The sequence below is a fragment of the Belonocnema kinseyi genome, chromosome 2 (assembly GCF_010883055.1).
Source record: "Belonocnema kinseyi isolate 2016_QV_RU_SX_M_011 chromosome 2, B_treatae_v1, whole genome shotgun sequence".
Lineage (NCBI taxonomy): Eukaryota > Metazoa > Arthropoda > Insecta > Hymenoptera > Cynipidae > Belonocnema > Belonocnema kinseyi.
The window spans coordinates 85,312,235-85,335,355 of NC_046658.1; the positions used below are offsets into that span (position 1 = coordinate 85,312,235).

The 23,121-nt window shown below is 30.2% G+C and overlaps 7 protein-coding genes across 7 annotated transcripts in view; all 7 read right to left on the minus strand.

Annotated features, from left to right (window-relative positions):
• Positions 1 to 6,317, minus strand: part of LOC117182788 (zinc finger protein 93-like) — a 14,332-nt gene extending 8,015 nt beyond the window's left edge. Inside the window, exon 1 of the mRNA XM_033375894.1 lies at positions 6,278 to 6,317. Coding sequence (XP_033231785.1) covers positions 6,278 to 6,317 — 40 coding nt within the window. The remainder of the gene's footprint in view (positions 1 to 6,277) is intronic.
• A 778-nt stretch (positions 6,318 to 7,095) lies between these two features.
• Positions 7,096 to 9,293, minus strand: LOC117182789 (zinc finger protein sens-like). Its single transcript, XM_033375895.1, has 5 exons — positions 9,269 to 9,293; positions 9,139 to 9,195; positions 8,951 to 9,052; positions 7,852 to 8,046; positions 7,096 to 7,775 (listed from the first exon to the last, which is right to left on the minus strand). Exons 1-5 carry the CDS (start codon positions 9,291 to 9,293, stop codon positions 7,294 to 7,296), a joined length of 861 nt encoding a protein of 286 aa, XP_033231786.1. The 3' UTR covers positions 7,096 to 7,293.
• Positions 9,294 to 11,056: 1,763 nt separating this feature from the next.
• Positions 11,057 to 12,157, minus strand: LOC117168536 (zinc finger imprinted 3-like). Its single transcript, XM_033354271.1, has 2 exons — positions 11,862 to 12,157; positions 11,057 to 11,781 (listed from the first exon to the last, which is right to left on the minus strand). The coding sequence occupies exons 1-2, from the start codon at positions 12,112 to 12,114 to the stop codon at positions 11,255 to 11,257; spliced, it is 780 nt and encodes a 259-aa protein (XP_033210162.1). The 5' UTR covers positions 12,115 to 12,157; the 3' UTR covers positions 11,057 to 11,254.
• Positions 12,158 to 12,407: 250 nt separating this feature from the next.
• LOC117182790 (zinc finger protein 12-like) lies at positions 12,408 to 13,972 on the minus strand. Its single transcript, XM_033375897.1, has 3 exons — positions 13,969 to 13,972; positions 13,569 to 13,868; positions 12,408 to 13,486 (listed from the first exon to the last, which is right to left on the minus strand). The coding sequence occupies exons 1-3, from the start codon at positions 13,970 to 13,972 to the stop codon at positions 12,978 to 12,980; spliced, it is 813 nt and encodes a 270-aa protein (XP_033231788.1). The 3' UTR covers positions 12,408 to 12,977.
• A 365-nt stretch (positions 13,973 to 14,337) lies between these two features.
• On the minus strand, positions 14,338 to 15,479 carry LOC117182791 (zinc finger protein 468-like). The gene is made up of 2 exons (XM_033375898.1): positions 15,326 to 15,479; positions 14,338 to 15,183 (listed from the first exon to the last, which is right to left on the minus strand). The coding sequence occupies exons 1-2, from the start codon at positions 15,477 to 15,479 to the stop codon at positions 14,744 to 14,746; spliced, it is 594 nt and encodes a 197-aa protein (XP_033231789.1). The 3' UTR covers positions 14,338 to 14,743.
• Positions 15,480 to 16,881: 1,402 nt separating this feature from the next.
• On the minus strand, positions 16,882 to 19,389 carry LOC117182792 (zinc finger protein 566-like). Its single transcript, XM_033375899.1, has 3 exons — positions 19,299 to 19,389; positions 18,710 to 18,886; positions 16,882 to 18,625 (listed from the first exon to the last, which is right to left on the minus strand). Exons 1-3 carry the CDS (start codon positions 19,387 to 19,389, stop codon positions 18,111 to 18,113), a joined length of 783 nt encoding a protein of 260 aa, XP_033231790.1. The 3' UTR covers positions 16,882 to 18,110.
• Positions 19,363 to 22,570, minus strand: LOC117182793 (zinc finger protein 816-like). The gene is made up of 4 exons (XM_033375900.1): positions 22,561 to 22,570; positions 22,098 to 22,346; positions 20,127 to 20,288; positions 19,363 to 20,042 (listed from the first exon to the last, which is right to left on the minus strand). The coding sequence occupies exons 1-4, from the start codon at positions 22,568 to 22,570 to the stop codon at positions 19,522 to 19,524; spliced, it is 942 nt and encodes a 313-aa protein (XP_033231791.1). The 3' UTR covers positions 19,363 to 19,521.
• Positions 22,571 to 23,121: the final 551 nt, after the last annotated feature.

Consider the following 23,121-nt stretch of genomic DNA (forward strand, 5'->3'; position numbering starts at 1 on the left):
CCTTCCACCACCAAGTAAGTGTGTGGAGGGTGTGTAAAGAAATAGAGAAGGTGTAAGAAAAATGTAAACCCTTAGGGGACACATTAGAAGCTTCCATTCCAAGTCCTATTAAATCGTTAAGGCTGCTAAGCTTTAAATTATTTAAATATCTTGTATGATAAAATTCCTGTAATTTCATTTCTAGCTGCATCCCAGTAGTATTTGCATGATTAACAAGATTGACAATAACAAAAACATCAAATAGTAAATACTAAATCAATATAAAGTTACAAGGAAATATCTAAATCTCAAAAAAGATTGTGTTACTATCTCAGAATAGAACACAACATTAACTAAGATATACCGTTAATAGGAAATTCAATCCGTTTTTTGCAGTAAATAATAAATTATACAGATCAAGTAACGTCGAAAAAAATCAAAACTATTTTTGAAATTATAATTTGAAGTTTAAAAACTTTTTCTGATAAATGCATAACAATAACGTATATGATCAAAACATATAACAAGTTCCATAACATTGCTGTACAAATTCGGTAAAAACATTCGGGAAGAAGATGGAATAATTAAGGGTCTTCCTTATGAATACTAATTTCTTATAAAAAATTATGACATTAAGTTTAGTTTACTTTCTTTATTGAAGACTGAGTAGTAAAAGTTGTTAGTCTAAAAGAAAATGTTAAGTAAACCAGACCTTCTCATGACTAGAACAAATTCAGAACAAATTCTAAAACAAATTCAGCATTTATGAAAATTAAATTATTTGAAAGTTGATGGATAATAAATGTACTCTTTCAAAATCTGTAAGACGAAAAATTGAGTATTATGCAGTGGGGTTCACAAAAAATAATTGAGGATATACATTATACAATTGTATATAATGCAATGCAAAAAGTAGTTTTTTCAAAAAACATCAGAAATTCGCTAAGAATTAAAATACTGCGTACTTAATAATCATATATTATTGAGATATTTCGCAGAAAAATGATTTGTTAAGTGAGTTTTTTGTTTCGATTTATAATAACAATAGTCGCAAGTAAATTTCGGTTTGACTGTTGCGTGTTCTATACGCTTATGTAGATTTAAACCACCTAAGTAACTGTAATATCGAGCACATTTGTCACAATTAAATCTCTTTTTCAATGGCTTTGTTGTAAGATGCACGATATCTGTATGGATATTCATGTGAATTTTCCGTTTAAATCGTCTGCAGCAAAACTAACAACTGAACTGTGGCAAAACTTCGCACTGGTATTTTTGATGAAACCTCAAATTTTGTTTAATGGATATAGCTGCGTGCACAATTTTCGCATTTGCATTTCTTTTCCAGTTTCTGTTTTGAGTCCTGGATTTTCTGCTTATTTTGGGTCGGCATTTTGTTAGCAACTAATATATTATCTTCTCATTTCCCTACGGTAGGCAATTTTGACTGATAATTTTTGTTACGTGTCTGGTCTTTAACTGTATCTTCATCTGAGAATTTAAAAACATCAAAATTAAAATGGTATGGTTCACTGTTTCATTTAAGATATTTTAATTAAAAATCTACTCATACCGCTGATAAGTTCTTCTTTTATTTCAAAGTTATATCATTGTCGTATTCAATTAATTTCTTGAGGCCAAAATTATTGCCCGAAGAAATGTCAGTATTTATATAAGAATATGGACCCAACATCCGAACTTTGTGCGGATTTCCACGACTCACCCTTGGAATTCTGCTGATCTAGAAAATGATAAGGTGAAAGTTACAATTGGTAATTTTTGATGATTGTAATTCTTATTTTACAATAAACCTTCATTCTATTTATAAAGAAGATTCGAATTTCCATACAATGAAAATATGGATGAATAAAATGCTCCTGCAGTAGATCTTCACTCAATTAACAGTAATAACTCGCAGCAGACTCTATTTTAGTTTGAAAAAAATTAAGGTAATCTGATAAAAAGAATGCCATAAATACATGAATTTAAAATTTGCTATTTGCCACAATTTAATATTTTATATCCAGAAGGTTCTTTTTTTCTTAGTTTTTTCGAACAACTTTTTTGACTTAAAAATATAATTTGCAATTTTTATTCTGAAATTTTATATTGTATTAATACTCCATACGTTTAAATTTCTCCCACAATTAAGATAGTGGACAGTCACAAAAGCATAATGCAGCGAATATTAAAATAATGTGTTAACCCTCATCACGTATACCTCTAAAAAATTAAATATTACTTACATTGGGTCAAATTGACCCTAGCTGACTTTGAAACGTTGTCATACTGATTTTATGTATGGTTTCAACTTGAAAAAATTCATAGATGCTATTTAATATATAGAAATTAGATTCTGATTGTTTTTGTAATGAAAATTATATAGAGGCATATACAAAAATTCGAAAATTTTTAATTTAAAAAAAACTGATTTTTCATTTAAAAATTTATAACTTCTACAAATTTGATTATTTATAGCCATGTTTACTTGAGTACAAAAAAAACACAAAAATAAAATCTTTGATTTTTATGGATCTCGAGCACTATACTTATATGGGGTCAGACTGACCCCAAAAGATTATTAACAATTTGTTTATTCAACTGCAAATGCTGCATAGGCACTTAGGCTTAGCGGAAGGATTAATATTATTAATATTAATTAATATTAAACAATATTAGAGAGAGAGAGAGAATTTTTTTCTAAATTTTAAATCATTATTAAAAAATATTGATTATAGACCATGTAGACAAAAAAAATTCATATTAAAATTATTAATATTAAACAATATTGGGTTAAATTAATCAATGTATAGCTAAAAAGTTTAGATACAGTATGAATTCGTGATGATGGTAGATCCATTGAAACCCTGAAATATATAACATTATAAATGTCCAGAATTATTACTTCTACAACATAAAAAAAATATTGTTTATAACTTCTAAATTAACATAATTTACTATTTGAATTTATGTTATTAACAGTGTAAAATTACATTTCTGATCTAAATAATAAACGAATCCAATTATTTTTATGGTTTTTTGTGTTAATAATGACTGATGGTTAGGGATAAAATATTAGTGGATTACATTCGCGAACGGTACTCGCTGTACATTTTTCTCACTGATGACATACTATAGGTATAATTTAAGCTATTATTATTAAATGATGAATCGTTAAATATTGCGATGGATTCGAATTTAGAGTAAAAGTATACTACTTCATAAAATTCCAAAAATCGTTTTTTTTTAAACTAGATTAATAAATTATATCATTTATAAGAATTACATACGAATTGATGCACATTTTTTGTTCAAATTATTTCAGATTACTGCCAACAGCCAAAATATAAACTCCTTTCATACTTCCGGTATACAAGTTTGACTCACCAATCTACGCAGTTTTCTAACTGAAGTATCTTGATTTGAAAATTTAACAAAATGTAACTAGCAAATTTTAATTTCATACTGTTCGTTAAGATATTTTAATTAAAAATATAGTCATATCTTTAGTGTTTTCCCCCTTGATTTTTGAAGTTTTTCTACGTTTCCACGTTTTTCTTTTGCTGGCTCTAGAAAGATAACAAATTTCTAGGGAAGGTGAATTTTCAATTTCAGTAGTTACTTAATTGATAATTATCCTGCGAGTCCCCGTTTATGTTATGTTTAATTTGGTATGATATAATAAAAGAAATGTTTATGATACAAGAAAGTTATTTTATCAATTCCGGAAAAAATATATTCATATTTGACTGATAGAAAAAAATTCTGATCATAGATTATGAAAAAGAATTCAGGGTACAAAATCTTTAAAAGAAACTAAAAAATATATTTAACATTTTATGTTTTTTGCAAATAAGCAAAACATATCAGAACATATCCAAAATTTAAGAAAAATAATCATTCTTGTCGATATTAATAGAGTAAATGTACGATATTTTATTTATTTTTTTCATTAGAATTAATACCGAATAGCCAAGGCCATTTACAGGATATAAGGCCTAACTGTAATAATACGATGCAATATTTATTTATCTTAATGTTATTATAATGCGCTAAGTATTAATAAACGCTCTTCGCATATTTATACTCTTCGAGAAATCATACAATTTTCTGCAGAGAACGAAATTATTCGATGGTGCAAATTTGAAAAAAAAAAACGGTGCATTTCTGATCAAGTTATTAATTAGAATTCAGGAAAATCAAATAAGATTAAAATCAAATTTAAAATCCTATTTAACATCCAATAATCAAGTTAATGTGCAGAATTAATGAAAATAAAACGAAGAATAAAACGAAAAAATTTCTACAACCACCATAAAACGTTCCTATTGTAATTTTGAAAAAGATAAAAAAAAATCAAAAAAAGAGAAAAAAATTATTTTTTGGGATAAAAATAAAAAAGAGAGAAGAAAAATGTGAAAGCAACCAACCAAATTCCTTTAATTCTTTTTGTTATTTCTTTCGTAAGTTTTATGAACAACTCCGTTGCTAGGCTAGATTTCACCGCATGGGCCGCCGTGGCTCATCCAGAATGCGAGGCGTCAAGCGAACCACCCGCTAGCCGACGGTGTGGGGCCAAAGGCGCTTTAGTCCCCACGACCATCGTCTCACTTTTTTTTCTCTATCAAATTACAATATGAAAAAATTTGCAAAAAATAATCACCAACATTTCGGCATTCATACCGCACCCCTACCAAGGAAAAAAAATTTTGAGCAGGCAGGAACAACAACGAAACCACAATGCTCTTTTTTATTTTTGTCTTAAAAAAATCATTTTTTTCCCTCCTTTTTAGGAAAATTTTTATCTTTTTTTCTAATTGCATTTAAAACATTTTATGGTGGTTGTCCGAATTTGCTTCTTGGATTCTTGGTTTTATTTTAGGAAATTTTATACATTAAGTTATTAATTGTTGTTTGGATATCTAAACTTAAATTATGAAAACGAATTCAATGTAGACAATCTAAAGAGGAAATAGGTGATAAATTCGGTAAAAGAACCTAATGAATACGACATCATCCAGGCTAGTAGTTGAAATTCATTTGAAAAGCAGAATCGAATCGATTAGGTTTTGGAAACTTTTCTGATTTCCCTGATCAGATATGAAAATAGTTTATAAAGTTTCCGTGCAATTTTCTTTAAGTGTGAGTTTCATGTTTTTAGAAAAATAGAAAAAACTTTTTAGGTAGTGCTGTAGAAAGATTTGTATTTTTTATTTATGAAGTGAAACTATACATTTCCGTTTTCACCAAAAATGTATTGCCTATACCGCAGTGTAAACAATAGTTTTAATAAATAAATACAAAATATGAGTATTTCTACAGAGCTACCAAAAAAGTTTTGTCTATTTTTCTAAAAACATGTATTTCACACATAAAGAAAATTGCACGAAATTTTTTTACACTCTTTTAAGATCTGATGAGGGAAACTAGCTTAGTTTCGCAAACGTTATCGATTCGATTTTGCTTTTCAAATTAATTTCAACTAATAAGAAGATTAAAAAGAATAAGAACATTAGGAAGTCTGTAGATGCCGTATTTATTAGGTTGTCTTATTTAAATTTATCAATTATAAATTTTTCCAGGCGTAAAAAAAATAAAATTTCATTCTTTTCATAAATTACTTAAAAATGAACTGAAACATACTTTCTATGTTTTATGGTTGATCAAACCAAACATTACGTATAAAAATCCTACATTTAGGAAATATAATATATGTCAATATCGATGGAGTGTCAATGCACAATTTTTTATTTGATATATATATATATATATTTGTGATTAAAATGAATATTTAATATCCGAGGCGAATTATAGGATATATATTGCTTACTACATGGGAGATTTACAATCAACATTTTTTTCGCGTTTTGTGTTCGAAAATAATCGACACGTATTTTTTTTCATTTAAATGTGATACTTGAAAATCTCCAGATATGATTTTTCAAAATTTGGTAATTGCGAAAAATCATTTGTTTTCGATCGCTCACTGTAAAAGAAGTTTTGAAAAGAAAAAATTATTCTTGTACTGAAAATATGTATTCACGCATAAGCTTTGCAAAATAGTATAACAAATCTCCTGTTATTTTTTGCATAACAATATAGTGCATTTTTCTAAAGAATTTTATTTATTTTAAACTTGGAACACTTCTTGCCCGTTTTTTTACCTTGAAATTGTTGTTCAAGATTCTTAAATATGAAGGAAACTTTTGAGAATGAAGAAATAAAAACTCCAAGTATTAAGAATTTTTTCACACGACGTCGATTAAGCGTGCGCGCTAGCTCACTCGCTGCAACATACACGACGGATTATAAAAATTCGTAACACTTGGAGTATTCATTTCTCCATTGTCAAATTTTTTCTGTATATTTGAGAATTTTGAAAAAAATGTAAGGTAAAAAAAACGGAAAAAATGTTACAAGTTAAAAATAAATAAAATTCTTTATAAAAATGCACTATATTGTTATGGAGAAAACTACAAGAGGTATGTTACATTATTTTGCAAAGCTTGTGGTTGAATGCGTATTTTCAGTAAAAGAATAATTTTTTCCATTTACAACTTCTTTTACAGTGAGCGATTGAAAAGAAATGATTTTTCCCGATTACCAAATTTTGAAAAATCATATCTCGAGATTTTTGAGTATTACAATTGAAATTAAAAAATACGCGTCGAATATTTTCGAAATAAAAACGCGAAAAAATTGTTTTGTGGAAAAAAACATTTTGATTGTAGATCTCCAATGTAATGGCCCATATAGATCAATTGTAATAATATAATGCATCAGTTAGTAACTTAATTTTATTTATAATGCGCTAACCTATATTAATCGCTTTTTTAAATATTTATAATGCGCTAACTTATATGAATCGTTTTTTAAACATTTATAATCTAAGAGAGAGAGATGATACAATTCTTTTGTAGAGTACGAATTTGTTCGCTGCTGCATATTTTGAAAATCGGTGAATTTCAATTCAATTTATTAATTGTTTTTCGATATGCAAACTTAAATTATATTAAAGAATTCAAAATTCAACATATCTCCAAACAGGACTAAAAAAAATACCTAAATTTTATCAAAATAAACAAAACGCTTAAGTATTACTCCTAAACTTAAGAAAACATCATTTATGCAGATGTCGATGGAGTAAACTTACCTTTTCGGAACTTCAAAAAGTCAGATTGAGTATTATGTAGTGATTCTCACCAAAATTAATTTAATCTATTTAAACATTTAACATAATAAAAAAGAGAGTTTTTCTACTTGTATTATAAATTTCCCAAGAAGAATTGAAGTTTCGCGTATGTAATAATAATATTACTTATTGAGATGTTTTGAAGTAATATGTTTTGACAAGTGGTATTTGCGTTTAGCTTTGTGATTGCAAATATCGCAAGTAAATTGTCGTGTGATTTCTGCATGTTCTAAACGTTTATGTCGATTCAAATCTCCTTGCCAAGTGTAGCTTTTAGAACATTTGTCGCAATTAATTTTCGTTTGCGATCCGTGCAAGTTTGTCTTAAGATGTACGAGACTCACGTGGGTATTCATCTGATTTTTCCGTTTAAACAGTTTGCCGCAGAAACTACATGTGAACTTTGGCGTGACGTCGCATTCGTATTTTCGATGCTGATTCAAACTATATATACGTGAATAAGTTCTAGCACACTTTTCGCATTTGTATTTCTTTCCCGGTTCCTGTCTTGATGCCTGAATTTTCTGCTTCTTTTGACCCCGAACTTTTTTCCCAACAACCAGAATATCATCTTGTGTAAGATCTGGGGTACACACTACTTGATCTGAAAATTTAACAAAACATTTGTAATTTTTTTTCATAGTTTTAATTGAGGCATTTTAATAAAAATCAAGTTATACCTTGAATAGTTTCGTCAAATGGATTTCCATCAGAAAAAAGACTGCTGTCTTCCCTTTCGTGTTTGACAAACACAGTTTCAAATTCCAAAAGGGGACCAGATTGAAGAGCAGAACGTAGTCTTCCATCTAGTCTTTCTGTTGATTGTTTAGAATCACTCTTCAAATTCTTGGTGTTATTTGAAGGACTCGGTTGATCTAGAAAATTATAACGTAAAACATTTAGTTAGTAATTTCAGATGAGTTTAATCCTTATCATGTAGTAGATAAAGGTTTAATTAATAATCCATGCACAATCACATTACATTTTGTCTGTAAGTTACAAGAAATCTATATTAACATCGAGGTTGGTAACAACCAATCAGAAAAGATTCTTGTATATGCCGTGAAATATGAATCAACTGCATCCATTTACCGTGAAAAAGGATCCTCTTTTCACCCTGCGTAATTTTTACAAAATTTGTATTGTATTATATGTTCGTAGGAGTCCCCTATTTACTACATTAAGGAAGACAGGATCCTTAAAAGGATCATGGGGTTGATTTTAAATAAATCTAAAAATAAACAGCAGTGTCAACAAAAAAGTATTATTTTATTTCTTAAATAAAATTATAGAAACAAGTTCAGTTTACTGTAATTGGTTGATAATTAAATATTAACACTTGCTAGTCAAGCAAAAAGAAAATGGAAATCAAAATATACTTCCTCATACTTACATGTTTTCCTCGTGGGTAAAACATATACTATTAAACTCTGCACAAAGAAAAAGTAATTGATATCAATCTCGATAAAAATTATATCTTTATGTAATCATTCAATTAAAAAAAAGAGAATGTTTCAAAAAGAAGTATGAGAATTTTTGTAAAGATTGAAGCTGCGCTCACATAATACTTAACGTTTATTAAGATGTTTGCTAATAATATGTCTTGAGAAGTGGTGACTGTTGCATTTAATAAAAGTTTATGTAGATTTAGGGTATCTGAGGAACTGTAACTTCAAAAACATTTATCACAATTATATTTCGTTTTAGATGTCTGAGAATTTAATTTAAAATGTATGAGACCCACGTGGGCTTTCATGTCAGTTTTCAGGTCTTTCCTACTTTCTGCCTTGATGGTTGAATTTTCTGCTTCTTTTGAATACCCAATTTTTCCATTAACCAAAATATCATCTTTTCTCATATCTGGGGTACGCAATACTTCATCTGAAAAATTAACGAAACGATATTTTTAATTCTTTATTTTATAGTTTTAGTTAAAATATTTGTTTAAATTAAAAATCTAGTTATACCTTGGATAATTTCTTCCTTGATAACTAAAGATTGGCCGTTGTCGTATTCAATTACACCTAAAAATATGGACCCAAATTATTACAGAGATCTACAACAGAAATTTCTGCACTCCTAGCATAACCAGCATACCCATACGCTTTGGAGGCTGTTGCATTCAAATGCGGGGTCAGTTTGACCCCATCAGGTCAGGATAAAGGTCAATTGAAGTTCAAAATAGAGCAAATCATAAGATAGGAGAAAAAATGAGATGTCTGAGATGTTTTTGGGATCATCAGGGACCATCAGGTCAGGATAAAGGTCAATTGAAGGTCAAAATAGAGCAAACCATAAGATAGGAGAAAAAATATAGTCTGAGATGTTTTTGGGATCGTTGAATCCGAATCCGGGGTCAGTTTGACCCCATCAGGTCAGGAGCAAGGTCAATTAAAGGTGAAAATAAAGAAAATCATTGGATAGGAGAAAACCAATAGGTCGGAGAAAATCTCTACTCGCAGACGGTTTTGGGATCTCTGAATCCGAACTCGGGGTTTGTTCGACCCTATAAGTTCGATTCCATGACTTACTCAAATTTTTCCTAAGGATGACCTTTATCCCAACCTGACGGGGTAAAATGAACCAAGATTCGGATTTAGCGACCCCAAAAACTTCTAAAAGTAGTGGTTCACGCTGATTAAATAGTTTCTTCTCATTCTGACCTTCACTTGAGCTCGATCCTGATTTGATGGAATCAAAGTGACCCCAGATTCAGATTCAATTACTCTAAAAACGTCTGAGGGTAGAGATTTTCTCCGATCAAATGGTTTTCTTTATTTTGACGTTCACTTGACCATTATTATGACCTGATGGGGTCAAACAGACCCTAGATTAGGATTAAGCGACATCAAAAACGTATATGTATGATTGGCATAGCCCAGGTTGCAGAATGTTTTTTTGTGGTTGTGGAGAAAATTTCAGTTATACATTTTTCATTGATTCAACTTCTATCAGAAATAAGATTTTTCTCTGCCTTCTCGCGGGTCAAATAAACTGTTTCGAAATCCAAAAAATCCCTTCAGAAAGAACACAATATGTTCCACCATCTGTTCTTTCTCTGGACTTCTTTGAATCACTCTTAAAATTCTCTTTGCTATTTGAGGTACTTGATTGGTCTAGGAAATTACAATGCAAAAGGTTAAGTTAGTGATTTCAGATGATTTTAATCCTTTCCCTGTAAAACATATAGATTTAATTAACGATCCATGTTATTATATTACAATTTGTCTAGAAATTATATTTTTAAATAAAAAATTTTTTCTGAAAAATATCTTCTCCTTTGATCTGCTGGGAATCGAATCACAGCAATTCCGAATGTCGGTCGGGTGCTTTCCCATTAAGCTGCTAGAGAGATAGAAAGAAGAATCCTTCTCAGAAAAACACGCATTATTTTTCCAGCTGCTAAAAGTCAAAATTTGTCAAGAAATCTGTATTATCATCGAAGGATAAAAGAAATTATTAACGTCTTTTCAGTCGTTATTTCTGTTATTCACTGATGGTAATAAAGATTCCTTTACAAATTACATGTAATCTGTACTATCATCGAGGTTGATAACAACCGATTGTGGAAGATCCTTTTAGACATCCTGAAATAGAAGTAAACTGTATCGATCTACCCTTTAAATTCAGAACTTAACATCTTCTTAGACTAGATGAAATTACGAATTTTATTCTATTTTTTTAATTTTCCTCAGAAAAAATATTCTTTTTGCTCTGTGAAATTGTCTACAAAATTTGTATTGTATTATACATTCGTAAGAATCTCATATTTTATACATTAAGGATGATAGGAACCTGAAGAGAATGATGCACTTTATTTTAAATAAATCATGAAAATTTAAAGCAGTATCTATACAAAAATATTATTCTATTTCTTAAATAAAATTTTGAAAGCAAGCTCAGTTTATTTTCATCTCGATAAAGAGTACATTTGGCCATTTAGATATTCAAAAAATAAAATAAAATATTATTTCGTAATTTTCACAAGAAGTAACTTAAGCATTTAATTTCATGCAAAAAAAAGAGAGTTTTTTAACAATCATGAGAAATTTGCTGAAAATTCAAGATGCAAATACATAATAATTATGGCTTATTCAGATGTTTTCTAATAATATGTTTTGACAAGGTGTATTTGCGCTTAGTTTTGTGAGCGCAAATATCGCAAGTAAATTGTGGTGTGACTGTTGCATGTTCCAAACGTTTATGTCGATATAAATCTTTATGCCAAGTATAACTTCGAGAACATTTGTCGCAATTATGTCTCATTTTTGAAGCCTGTAAATTTGTTTCGAGATGTACGTGATGTAGGTGACTCACATGACGAATCATGTCACTTTTCCACTTAAATTGCTTACTGCAGAATTTACATGTGAACTGTGGCATAATGCCGCATTCAAATTTTTGATGGCTAATCAAATTTTCTTTTTGTTTATAGGTTCTAGCACACTTTTCGCATTTGTACTTATGTTCCGATTCATGCCTTCCTTGCTGATTTTTCTGTTTCTTATGGCTCTGTTGTTTCTTAAAAGGCAAAATCTCAGAATTTGATAACCCTGGGGTACACAATATATTTACATATTTTTGATCACATTTCCGGCCAGTTCCTTGACCTGAAAATTGAATAAACCAATTAGAAACTTGTCGTAGCATAGTTTTAGTCAAGATATTTTCATTATAAATAAAGTCATACATTCAATGATTTCTTCTTTAATTTCCACATTTTTGTCATTGTCATATTCAATTATGTAAGCTGAAGATTTGGCATTAGACTTATTGTGAGAAGAACCTTCAGTACTTATGCATTTGTCGTATAACTGATTTATGTCAGAAGGAGGACCTTGTTCTTCGCTCTCATGTTTCAGAAAAACAGTTTGAAATCCCAAAAAGCCGTCGCCGTGAAGATCAGAATATGGTTCATCTTCCAGTTTTTTTGTTGATTTCATTGAACTACTCGTGAAATTCTTGGTTTTACTTGAAGTACTCGGTTGATCTGAAAAATTATAATGTAAAAGATTGAATTAATCATTTCCGATTATTTTAATACTTATTCTGTAACAGATATATATATATATTGAATTAACAACCTATATTTAATCATATTACATTACAATTTGTCCATACAATTTTTATAGCATTGGATGTTCAAAGGAGAGTCTTACTTTTCAGGTTAAGGAAAATGGGAACCTGATAGGACCATGCAGTTAATTATGAATCAATTTAAAAATAAAAGAAAGTGTTTCCACGGAAAAGTTCAGTTTACTTTCATCATTTCATGATTGAGTACACGGATAATAATTGATGTTCGCACATAACATATGTGTAGGATAATATTATTTATGATTACCATATTTAATGTTAAACTATTATATAGCTATATAGTTCACTATAGTTCACATGCGAAAAGAAATATTAATTATAAGCTTCATCAAGCGGTTGCTAAATGGGTGGCATTTTCTTTTACTCGTACTACGACTTTACCATCTTAGATGTTTCAGTCGAACATCAGGGACATTTCAGTTAAGCATAAAAATATTTTTACGCCAGACATCTTGAAAGGATAGCAGGTGTTGATTAACGTTGATTGATTAATAACTGTGTGTTTCGCGATATTACATATAACTTAATATAATTATACTTTTTCGCCGTAAATATAATGCATACTAAGAAATTCTACATAGAAGAAAGGTAATTTTTTTCAACCTTGATAAATAGTTCAAGGTATACAAGAATCTTATGTAATGCAGAATAGAGATTCATAATTATTGTGAAAAAATTCTTAAACAATGAAGTTTTGCGTAAGCAATGATTAGTACTTATCTCTGTGTAAAGATTTAATATGATTTGTTAAGTGAGTTTTTTGTTTCGATTGATGCAAACAATAATCGCAAGTAAAATGTCGTTTTACTTCTGCGTGTTCTACGCGCTTATGTCGTGTTAAAGTATTTAATGATTTGTAACTACGAGTGCATTTGTTACAATCGTACTTCGTGAAAGATGTATCTGAGTTTGTTTTTTGATGAACGCGATTTATATGTGAATTAATGTAACTTTTTTGTTTAAAACGCTTGCCGCAGAATTTACATTCGAATTGTGGTTGAACGTCACACTCATATTTTTGATGAATATTTAAAGTTCCTTTCTGTCTATAGCTTCGCGCACACTTTTCACATTTGTATTTCTCCTCTGGTTTAGAATCCTCAATTCTCTGCTTCCTTTTCTTACGCATTTGTTTTTTAGTAGCAACAATATTATCTTGTCGTACATTTACGGCACAGAATGTTGATTCATTACGTTTTCCGCCTGTAGTCTGTTGATCTGGAAATGTACAAAAATGTAATTTGCAGTTTTTTATTTCATATATATAGTTAAGATAATTTTATTATAAAAACACTCATACCTTCAATGATTTCTTCCTTTATTTCCACATTTTTGTCATTGTCGTACTCAATCCGGCAAGCTGAAGTCTCGACATAAGGATTAATGTGAGGCGGAACTTCAGGAATTATAAAATGTTCGTCCAGTGGATTCCCTTCATAAATAACACTGGGTTCTTCTCTTTCGTGTTTCACAAACACAGTTCTAAATTCAAAAACGGGACCAGAGTAAGGAGTAGAATATGGTCCACCATCTTGTCTTTCTGTTGATTTCTTCGAATCATTCTTGAAATTCTTGGCGATACTTAAAGCTCTCTGTTGACCTAGAAAATTATAACATAAAAGATTCAATTAGTTATTTTCGATGATTTCAATCCTTATCCAATAGCAGCTATAGATTTAATTATTAAACCATACACAAACACATTACATTACAATTTATCTACAAAATTAGTATCGTATTATATGTGTGAAGGATTACCCTGCTTACACTGATGAAAGTAGGGTTCACAAAAGGAGCATGCGGTTAATATTAATTAAAAAAAGGTAGCACACAAAAATATTTTTTTTTATTTGTAAAGCAAAGTTATGGATACGAGTACAGTTCACTGTTATCAGTTAATAAAGGTGTAAAAACGCTGGCTCTTAAATAAAAAAGAAAATGGTGAATAATGTATACCTTCTTATACTTATATTTTTATTAGAGAAAGGAAACGTATATGAAAAAATTCTACAAAAGTAACTTATGACAATATCGCTAATAAATAAACTTATTCATTCGGAACCTTTAAGAAATAAAATAGAATATTTGGTTGTCATTTGCACATTGTGTAATTTAACGTGTACAAGCATTTAATATGATGCGAAAAAGAGATTTCTCTAATACACAAGAGATCCTAATTAACAGCAGTTTCGGAGGTTGCCTCGCACTGTCCTTGCTTGTGAATCGGTACCGTCAAAACATAAAGAACCCGGGCCCCCTGACCTATTTCCAATTAAAATGCCGAATATTGCGCAATATACTCGAGTGAGTACTCGCGCACTGCGCCCCGTAAAAAATAACAGTCGCAACCTTTTCCTTGAAAAACTGAGTGAGTCAGCAGTTCTACGAATTGGTAAATCGGAGTCGCTTCTATGGGAGCTCTTGACTTGTATGAGAAATTTCCTAAGAATAGAAGTTTCACGTGCATGATAATTACTACTTATTGAGATGTTTTGAAGTAATATGGCCTGACAAGTAATCTTTGCGTTTAGTTTTGTAATCACAAATATAGCATGTAAATTCTGGTTTGAGTACTGCATGTTCTAAATTTTGATGTCGATTTAAACCACTTAAAAAACGATAAGTTCGAGAACATTTGTCGCAATTATGCCTCGATTGCGGTGTTCTTACGTCTTTTTTAACATGTATGAAACCCACATGGCGCCTCAAGCCAAACATCCGTGTAAATTTTTTGTCGCAGAATTTACAATTAAACTGTGGCCTAACGTTGCATTCGTATTTTTTGTGCTTCTTTAAATTTCCTTCATGGGTATAGCATCGCGCACACTTTTCGCATTTGTATTTCTTCACTAGTTTCGGTTCCTCGATTCTCTGCTCCTTGTTTTTAGCAGCGAAAGTATTATCTTCTTTTATATCTAAGGCACAAAGAATTGTATTCATATTTTTGTATTATGTTTTTCGCGTGTAATATTATTATTCTTTTGCTTCGAAAATGCTCCAAATTGTAATTTGGAAATTCTCAGTTAAAATACCTTAATTATACGAATATACTTATACCTTCTATGATTTCTTCCTTGATTTCTAAAGTTTCATCATTATCGTATTCAATTAAATAATTGGCATTAGAACTGGTACCAGAAGAAATGTGATTTTTTACAAAAAAATATAGCCCACCATCCCGTTTTCCTATTGAGTTTTTCGGCTCACTCATGGTATAAAGACCTGGAAAATTATAAGGTTAATATTACAATGAGTAATTATATTAAATTAAATTTATTATTCAAATTATATTAAATTATTGATAATTAATTATTGTATGAATATTAATATAAGTAATTTATTTTAATCCATATCTTGTAGTACATATAGGATTAATTAATAACACACAAAAAATCAAATTATATATTAATCAAAGGTGTTACAGAAATTACATTTAAAACCTTAAAACAGAATAACAAAGAAAAACACGCATCCAAATAGTTATATAGAGTAAAATAATCATTCAATATGATAAAAATTATGAAAGATGACAGTTAAGATTAATGAAATTATAGCATATCGTGATTCTGCAAAATAGTATTTCGGAAAAATAAAAATTATGCAAGAAATGCAAAATAGTGACTCCATTAGACGATTTTTGGTGAAATAAATATTAGAGGCAATAGAATATCAGGAATATTCATTTGGATCGTATGAAAGCTTTATAATATGGTAGAGTGAAAAAAATAATAATGATAATGGTCTACTATAAAAAATACCAGCTGTAATGAAATAATCTAATAAGTAAGCATAGTTTTGTTTTTGAAACACAATAGATTATAATTATAATAAAACAAAACAAGACAATAAAGCATGCACAATTTTACAAATTTTCAGATATTAAATTCAGGATGTAGTCACGTCGCTATTTGAAGATAATGAGCGCAAAAATATAAGACCGATAGTCGCACGCCCAAACCTGAAATTTGAAGAAGCTTCGATTAATATATCAAATCGAAATTTGTCTTTTAAAAGCCAAAAATCGGTAATGAATTTTCCGAACTCGAAACAGTTTTTGAAAACAAATTAGTTATATCGAATTGATATTACTAAAAGATACTATTTTTTTTAATATATCAAATTTGATTCTCCATATGTGAAAGTTAAATTAAATCGGCGATAACAGAAAAACAGTGTGGTCATTTTTGTTGCAGCTTATTTGGTGTACCTAGAAAAAATACAAAATTCTCTCAATGGTACATTCCTCATTATCAACATTGCTCTTTAAAAGTTTATTTTAAATTTCATTATTGTTTATTATATCTTTACATGTCAGGTCTTTTATTTTAATTAAAAAAGGGTCCTTTAGACAATTTGTAACAATTTTGATAATAAAAGACTTTTTACATTGTTTTCATGTTACTTTATTAACTATGGACCAAATATATTCATATTTGGCTAAAAGAACGGAAACTTCTTAACTTAAACTAACGAAACTAATTAAGTGTACAAAATCTTTCTGTTTCATACCACTAGTAAACCTAAAAGAGAATGGTAATAAATCTATATCTATTCATACCTATAATACTTTGCAATAAACAAAACATACAATAAGAAAGACTACCTTCACGAAAAATTATATAGTAATTATCAAAAATAGTTATATAAGTTATACAGGCATTTTATTAAGGTCAGAACGAAGTAATTGGGATTTGGCAAATGACGCTATTATTTCTTAATACAGACAACTCTTGCGTATTTTAAGACGCATCTATTTCAAGGCCTAACTATTTCAAGTCCCCCATGCTGGCCTATTTAAAACTGAACAGTTCCGTCACCCACCACCTCGGTCCCTGTATGACAGCGCCTGATTCAATGGCTGACTAATTAAAAAGAGGTGATTGACGTACTTACGTGACAAGAAATAAAATATAAAAAATTTCAGGTGAGTGTATCAGATCGGGTTCACTAACCTGAGATTTTCGATAGTTGATTGTATTTCGTGAAACTCAAAGTGTTTTACCGATAAAAGGGTAAAACAGAATTGCGCGAATGAATTCTATACTTGAAAAATATTGCCATTCATACCTTTGTAGCTTACTTTTACATGTAGAATATTTTCTCCAAAAAGGCTTATGCAGTCCCATGCTTAGAACTGTGCTACACTTTCTGAGATTTCTAACTATCCTAACATGACCATGACGTCATGCTACAATACTCACTATTCCGAAAAATATTTCAGTCGTTTTTTGATTTTATTATATTCATCGAACATCGATACAAGGTCGGGACAGCCAATGAACGTCGCTTGACAAAAATAAGGCGACGACTCACGGTAGATGTGAGGACTGCAATATTAAATTATTATTGCAATATTAAATTAAAGAAATAGCTAAGTGCTACCATTGAGAAAACAGCAGCAAAGAAAATAGTTACGAAATGCTTGGAGGTCAATCTAACACAAATTTGGTCAATAATATTAGATAGTACATTCAAAGATTAACCTTAAAACGAATAAGTAATTATACCACAGCTGTCACTAATTTTAATAGGGTAACATTTCCTATGCATAAAATACTAAGATATCCAACTATTACATTTGTACATCATAAGATATTTCTATTTCATAAAAAAGGCGTCGTCGGTATTTTTTCCTACATGCGGGGTAACACCAAGGAATTATAGTTTCTTAAAAATAATTACGATATCAAATTACTGTTCTATTGAGATAAATAATACGTACAGAAATACATATGATACAAACTAATATGGGACTCAAAATAAAGAAAAAGTGGATTAATTCCACGTTTTGAAGTATAAGAAATTTCTTTTAAGGATTGAAGTCTCGCGTGCGTAATACTTATTACTTATTGAGATGTTTTGAAGTAATATGTTTTGACAGGTAAGCTTTGCGTTTATTGTTGTAACCGCAAAAATCGCAGTTAAATACTGGTTTGATTCCAGCATGATCTACACGTTTGTGTCGATCGAGGGTAGCTGAGGATCTGAAGGTTCGAGAACATTTGTCGCAATTATGTATCATTTTCGATGTTTGTAAATTTGTTTTAAGATGTACCCTATGAACGTGGCGAATCATATTACAGTTTCGTTTAAACTGATTGCCGCAGAAATTACACTTGAACCGTGGTGTCGCGTGGCATTCGTATTTTAGATGATGAGCCAAACTTTTTCCATGTTTATAGGGTCGAGCACACTTTTTGCATTCATACTTCTTTACCAGTTTCAATTTCTGAATACACTGCTTCTTTGGACTCCGCACTTTATTTTTAGCGGCAAAAGTATTATCTTCATTCATATATATGGAACAGAATTTTGATTCGTACAGTTTGAGACGATTGTCGGGTGTAGTCTCTTGATCTGAAAATGTAACAAAATGTAATTAGTGAGCTTTTCTTTCACATCTATACTATAAATATTTTAATTATACGAATATACACATACCTTCGATGAGTTCTTCCTTGATTTCCAAAGTTTCGTCATTGACGCATTCAATTTTGCAAGTCAAAGTATTGGAATCAGAATTATTTTCAAAAAAATTGCTAGTAATTGTACAAGAATATCTCCCATCATTTGGTCTTTCTGTGGATTTTTTCGAATCCCTGTTGGAATTATCTTGATCTAAAAAATAATAAGGTGGAAATTACAATTCATAATTTTCAATGATTTTCATCCTTATCATGTAGCAGATATATATTTTATAAATAACCCACAAAATATTTTTATATTCATGCATACGAGACTAAGAAGCCGCACCAATTTTGGGATCTAAAACCAACTCCAGGGCTTTATTTTCTTTTTTTATATTTTGACTAACCATTATTAGAAAAATAGTTTTCAACTAAGTCTCCTTACGAAAAAAAACACACTAGGGAGTATCAAGGAAACATGTGCAAAAAATCAACAATATTTAAAATAGTGATTAGATATAATAAATATGATGTAAAATAGTTTTTCGATATAAAAAAATTATGTAAAATAATATTTTGGAATAATGAAAATTATGTGATTCAACAATCTTCAACAATCGTACAAGCCAAGAGCTTCAATTCATTTGTTGAACCTAGAAGGAATACAATATGATCAAGAAGGTAATATTTTATTAATTTCATATATTTATACATTTTTGGTATTTTGTTTTACGTACAATTGGATCCTTCAGTAAAATTACTACAAATTTGCTAGAAGTACTTTAAGTTTATTCAGTTAGTATGAACAATTTCTTAAAGATTGAAGTTTCACATGCGTAATAATTATTAATTATCAATATGTTTTGAAACAATATGTGTTGCTAAGCAACCTTTGAGTTTAGTTTTGTAATCGCAAATATCGCAATTAAATTGTGGTGCGACTGCTGCATGCACTAAACGTTGATGGCGATTTAAATCTCCTCTCCAGGTGTAACTTCGAGAACATTTGTCGCAATTATGTCTTGTTGGCGATGCTTCCAAATTCGTGTTCAGATGTACAACACGCACGTGCCGATTTCTGCTAAATACCCGTTTAAATAATTTCCCGCAGAATTGACAATTGTACTGTGGCATAACATTGCATTCGTATTTTTGATGACTTTTTAAAGTGTGTTTTTGTTTATAACTTCGAGCACATTTTTTGCATTTATATGTCTTTCCCGGTTTACATTTTGATTCATGAACTTTCTGCTTCTTTTTACTACAAAGTTTCTTTTCAGTAGATAAAATATTATCCTTTCTCAAATCTACCACACATAATTTTGATTCATATTTCTTATTACGTTTTTTGCTTGTAGTATTTTGATCTGAAAACGTACCAAAATGTAATTTGGGAGTTTTTATTTAATATTTTTATTTAAAAGATTTACATTCTACAAAGTGAGTCATACTTTCTATAATTTCTTCCTTGATTTCCAAAGTCTCGTCATCGTCGTAAAAAATTAGTGTTTGGGCACTATAATTTTTGCAAGAAGTATAATTAGTTGTATAAAAATGTTGCCCACCATCCCATATACCGGTTGGTTCCCTTGGCTCACTCATTCCTTCTAGATCTGGAAAATTATAAAATAAGAATTAGAATGAGTAAAAATCACAATGATTTTAAGCTTGAATCTGTAGAAGAAGTAGATTAAATAATATAAAATGATGCACGGGGATCAAAGGCGAATAAAAAAACAAGACAATACAAAGCAACAGGAATTTAAAAAACACCCCAATATATGCGACGAGTAATATTTTATTTCCTAGAGCGAATTGGAAAACAATTTCGAGTCATTTTCATATATTGAATTTTGGACATAATTAGGATTTCTCTTTTATTCAAGAAAAAATGGTACAAATGTTTTGGTTAAGAATTATGAAGATGTGAAATTTGAATCCTTCAGTAAATTTAGGTAATATTTTATAATAAAAGACTTTTTACACGGTCCAAATATTATTTTATTAACTCAGGTTCAAATAAAGTCAAACTTCGTTTATTGCAGCTCCTTCGAGACGTAAATATCTCGTAAATTGCAACTCAAGAGGGAACCCCACCACTCTACCTATCCGGAAGGTGGTTTCACAATACATGCCCGCTTCCGCGCTGTCATTGGCTATATGGAATATGTGACTATCAGTAGTGGGAGTTGGGGAAGTTACGATAGACCAGTATCTTGGATTGAAATAAATGAGGGTTCCTATAAACAAGGGCTACAATAAACGAGTGTTCCAGTAAACGAGGTTCGACTGCATATTCATATTTGGCTGAGAGGACAAGCATTTCTTATATTAATTAATCAAAACTAATCCATTCTAAATTTCGGAAAAACTAAGAAGTTATTTTCCTAAATGATAACATATTAAGGTATACAAGTATTTAATGTAGAGTAGAACGAGGCATTTACGAGTTTGCAAATAGCATTGCCATTCCTTACCAATTCTAATCCATCTTTGCATCAAGTGATCCAATCTTTTAGAGAAATAAACCTATAAACCAAAATCTTGGAAATTTACATTATAAAGAGAAATTATGCATAATTCACTTTTAATCCAAACTATCAATAATTTATAAGAAAGCTAAGACTCACCATCGGGCAAAACAAAAACTAAGAAAATAGTTGACAAATCCTTTCACAGAAAACACAAAGTGTTAATCTAATCCTAATTTTAGGTTAAAATTTAACTTTTCCAATTCATGATATACCAATAAGTGATCCCATAAAATTGTTACATCCTTAGATATCTTTCCTTTTCATAAAAAAGTCGTCAGTTTTGTCCCCACATGCGGGCTAGCACCGAAGAAATACAGCTTCTTTTAAATAATTCATTTTAATCATTATTTTATTCAGATGATAAATATGTATGGAAATATGATGTACAATAATGTGGGATTCGAAATACAGGAAAATTGGCTTTCGTAGCGTGCGAAGTGTTCCAAAAATAGCGATATGTAACTGAGCGGGTATGAAACCACTTTAAAAACCCTAGTGTTTTCAAATCTTGTATTACCCTTGGAAACTCTAGAGTTTGCAAAGTTTGTAAAGTTTTTTTTTCAAATAGTATGAGAAATTCGCTACAAGAATTAAAGTTGCGCGAGCGTAATAATTATTAGTTATGGAGGTGTTTTGAAGTAATATGACTGTATATGTAACATTTCCGTTGTGTTTTGTAATCACAAATATCGCAAGTAAATTTTGATTTGACTCCTGCATGTTCTAGACGTTTATGATGATTTAAACTAGCTAACCAATTGTAACTTCGAGAACATTTGTCGCATTTATGCCTCGTTTGCGATGTTTTAAGGCTGTTTTTGAGATGTACAGTATGTGTGTGGCGACTCAAGCTATATGTCCTTTTGAATCGTTTGTCGCAGAATTTACACTTGAACCGGGGTGTCACGTCGCATTCGTATTTCAGATGCTGAGTCAAACTTTTTTCATGTTTATATGTTCGAGCACATTTATCGCATTCGTACTTCTTTACCGGTTCTCGTCCAGATTTTTGAATTTTCTGCTTCTTTTGACTTCGAACTTTGCTTTTAGTAGCGAAAGTATTATCTTCTTTTATATCTACGGCGCAGCATTTTGAGTCATATTTTTTATTAAGTCTATCGCCTGCAGTCTCTTCCTCTGAAAATTGAGAAAAATGTAATTTAAAAGCTTTTAATTCATATTCCTGCCCGTGCGGAAATTTCATCATGGGTCTGTCCGGGCCAAAACTTAAACATAAGCGTATTAAAAAATCTTGTTAGACTTCTTTTCGCATCAATCTGACAAAATTTTAAGCAAATTTTCAGCCAGTATAGTTACGTTGAAAAGACACTGATTGCCGAGAGTCAAATACCGAAGCACATTGACTTTGAAAATCTAATAAAACAACTTAAACTACTATCTAACATGTTCTTTTTTTAACTTTGATTTTCCACCTAGTGCGAAATAACGAAAAGCATTTTAATTGGCTACAGATGAAAATGGTCTCGAGGATGTGTGGGACCGGAAAATAACCTGGCGATTTTCTCAAGGGCAGTTTAAATATTTTAGTTATACGAATATACTTATACCCTCGATGATTTCTTCCTTGATTTCCAAAGTTTCGTCATTCTCGTATTAAATTTTGCAATTTAAAGTCTTGCGATTAGAATTATTTTGAGAGAAATAACTAATAGCTGGACAAGAATATCGCTCACCATTTGACTTTCCTGTATATTTTTTCGAATCCCATCTGGAATTCTCTTCATCTACACAATTATAAGGTAAAATAACAATTAGTAATTTTCAAAGATTTTAATTCTTATCTTTATCATGCGTACAGTCTGTCAAGTTAAAGCGTGGGTAACTTTTTTGGTAAAATATTTTATTTAAACGCATGTTTCTACATGGAATTACATTTGTCAAGGTGTCGAGC

What these genes read in the sequence shown, in the direction of transcription:
- LOC117182789 (XM_033375895.1), bottom strand. Translation starts at nt 9,293, where the DNA reads ATGCAACAGCCTCCAAAGCGTATGG. An exon ending in ACAGCCTCCAAAGCGTATGG is followed by an intron (nt 9,196 to 9,268) that starts GTATGCTGGTTA and finishes CCATATTTTTAG; the next exon opens with GTGTAATTGAATACGACAAC. An exon ending in TTCAACCATCAAGGCAGAAA is followed by an intron (nt 8,047 to 8,950) that starts GTAGGAAAGACC and finishes ATAATTTTCTAG; the next exon opens with ATCAACCGAGTCCTTCAAAT.
- LOC117168536 (XM_033354271.1), bottom strand. Translation starts at nt 12,114, where the DNA reads ATGAAATCAACAAAAAAACTGGAAGATGAACCATATTCTGATCTTCAC. An exon ending in TAAAGAAGAAATCATTGAAT is followed by an intron (nt 11,782 to 11,861) that starts GTATGACTTTAT and finishes TTCAATTTTCAG; the next exon opens with GTCAAGGAACTGGCCGGAAA.
- LOC117182790 (XM_033375897.1), bottom strand. An exon ending in AAAGGAAGAAATCATTGAAG is followed by an intron (nt 13,487 to 13,568) that starts GTATGAGTGTTT and finishes GTACATTTCCAG; the next exon opens with ATCAACAGACTACAGGCGGA.
- LOC117182791 (XM_033375898.1), bottom strand. Translation starts at nt 15,479, where the DNA reads ATGAGTGAGCCGAAAAACTCAATAGGAAAACGGGATGGTGGGCTATAT. An exon ending in CAAGGAAGAAATCATAGAAG is followed by an intron (nt 15,184 to 15,325) that starts GTATAAGTATAT and finishes TTTGTGCCTTAG; the next exon opens with ATATAAAAGAAGATAATACT.
- LOC117182792 (XM_033375899.1), bottom strand. Translation starts at nt 19,389, where the DNA reads ATGTATAAATATATGAAATTAATAAAATATTACCTTCTTGATCATATT. An exon ending in TGAATTGAAGCTCTTGGCTT is followed by an intron (nt 18,887 to 19,298) that starts GTACGATTGTTG and finishes ATTATTTTTTAG; the next exon opens with ATCAAGATAATTCCAACAGG. An exon ending in CAAGGAAGAACTCATCGAAG is followed by an intron (nt 18,626 to 18,709) that starts GTATGTGTATAT and finishes TTACATTTTCAG; the next exon opens with ATCAAGAGACTACACCCGAC.
- LOC117182793 (XM_033375900.1), bottom strand. An exon ending in CGTGACACCCCGGTTCAAGT is followed by an intron (nt 20,289 to 22,097) that starts GTAAATTCTGCG and finishes ATAATTTTCCAG; the next exon opens with ATCTAGAAGGAATGAGTGAG. An exon ending in CAAGGAAGAAATTATAGAAA is followed by an intron (nt 20,043 to 20,126) that starts GTATGACTCACT and finishes GTACGTTTTCAG; the next exon opens with ATCAAAATACTACAAGCAAA.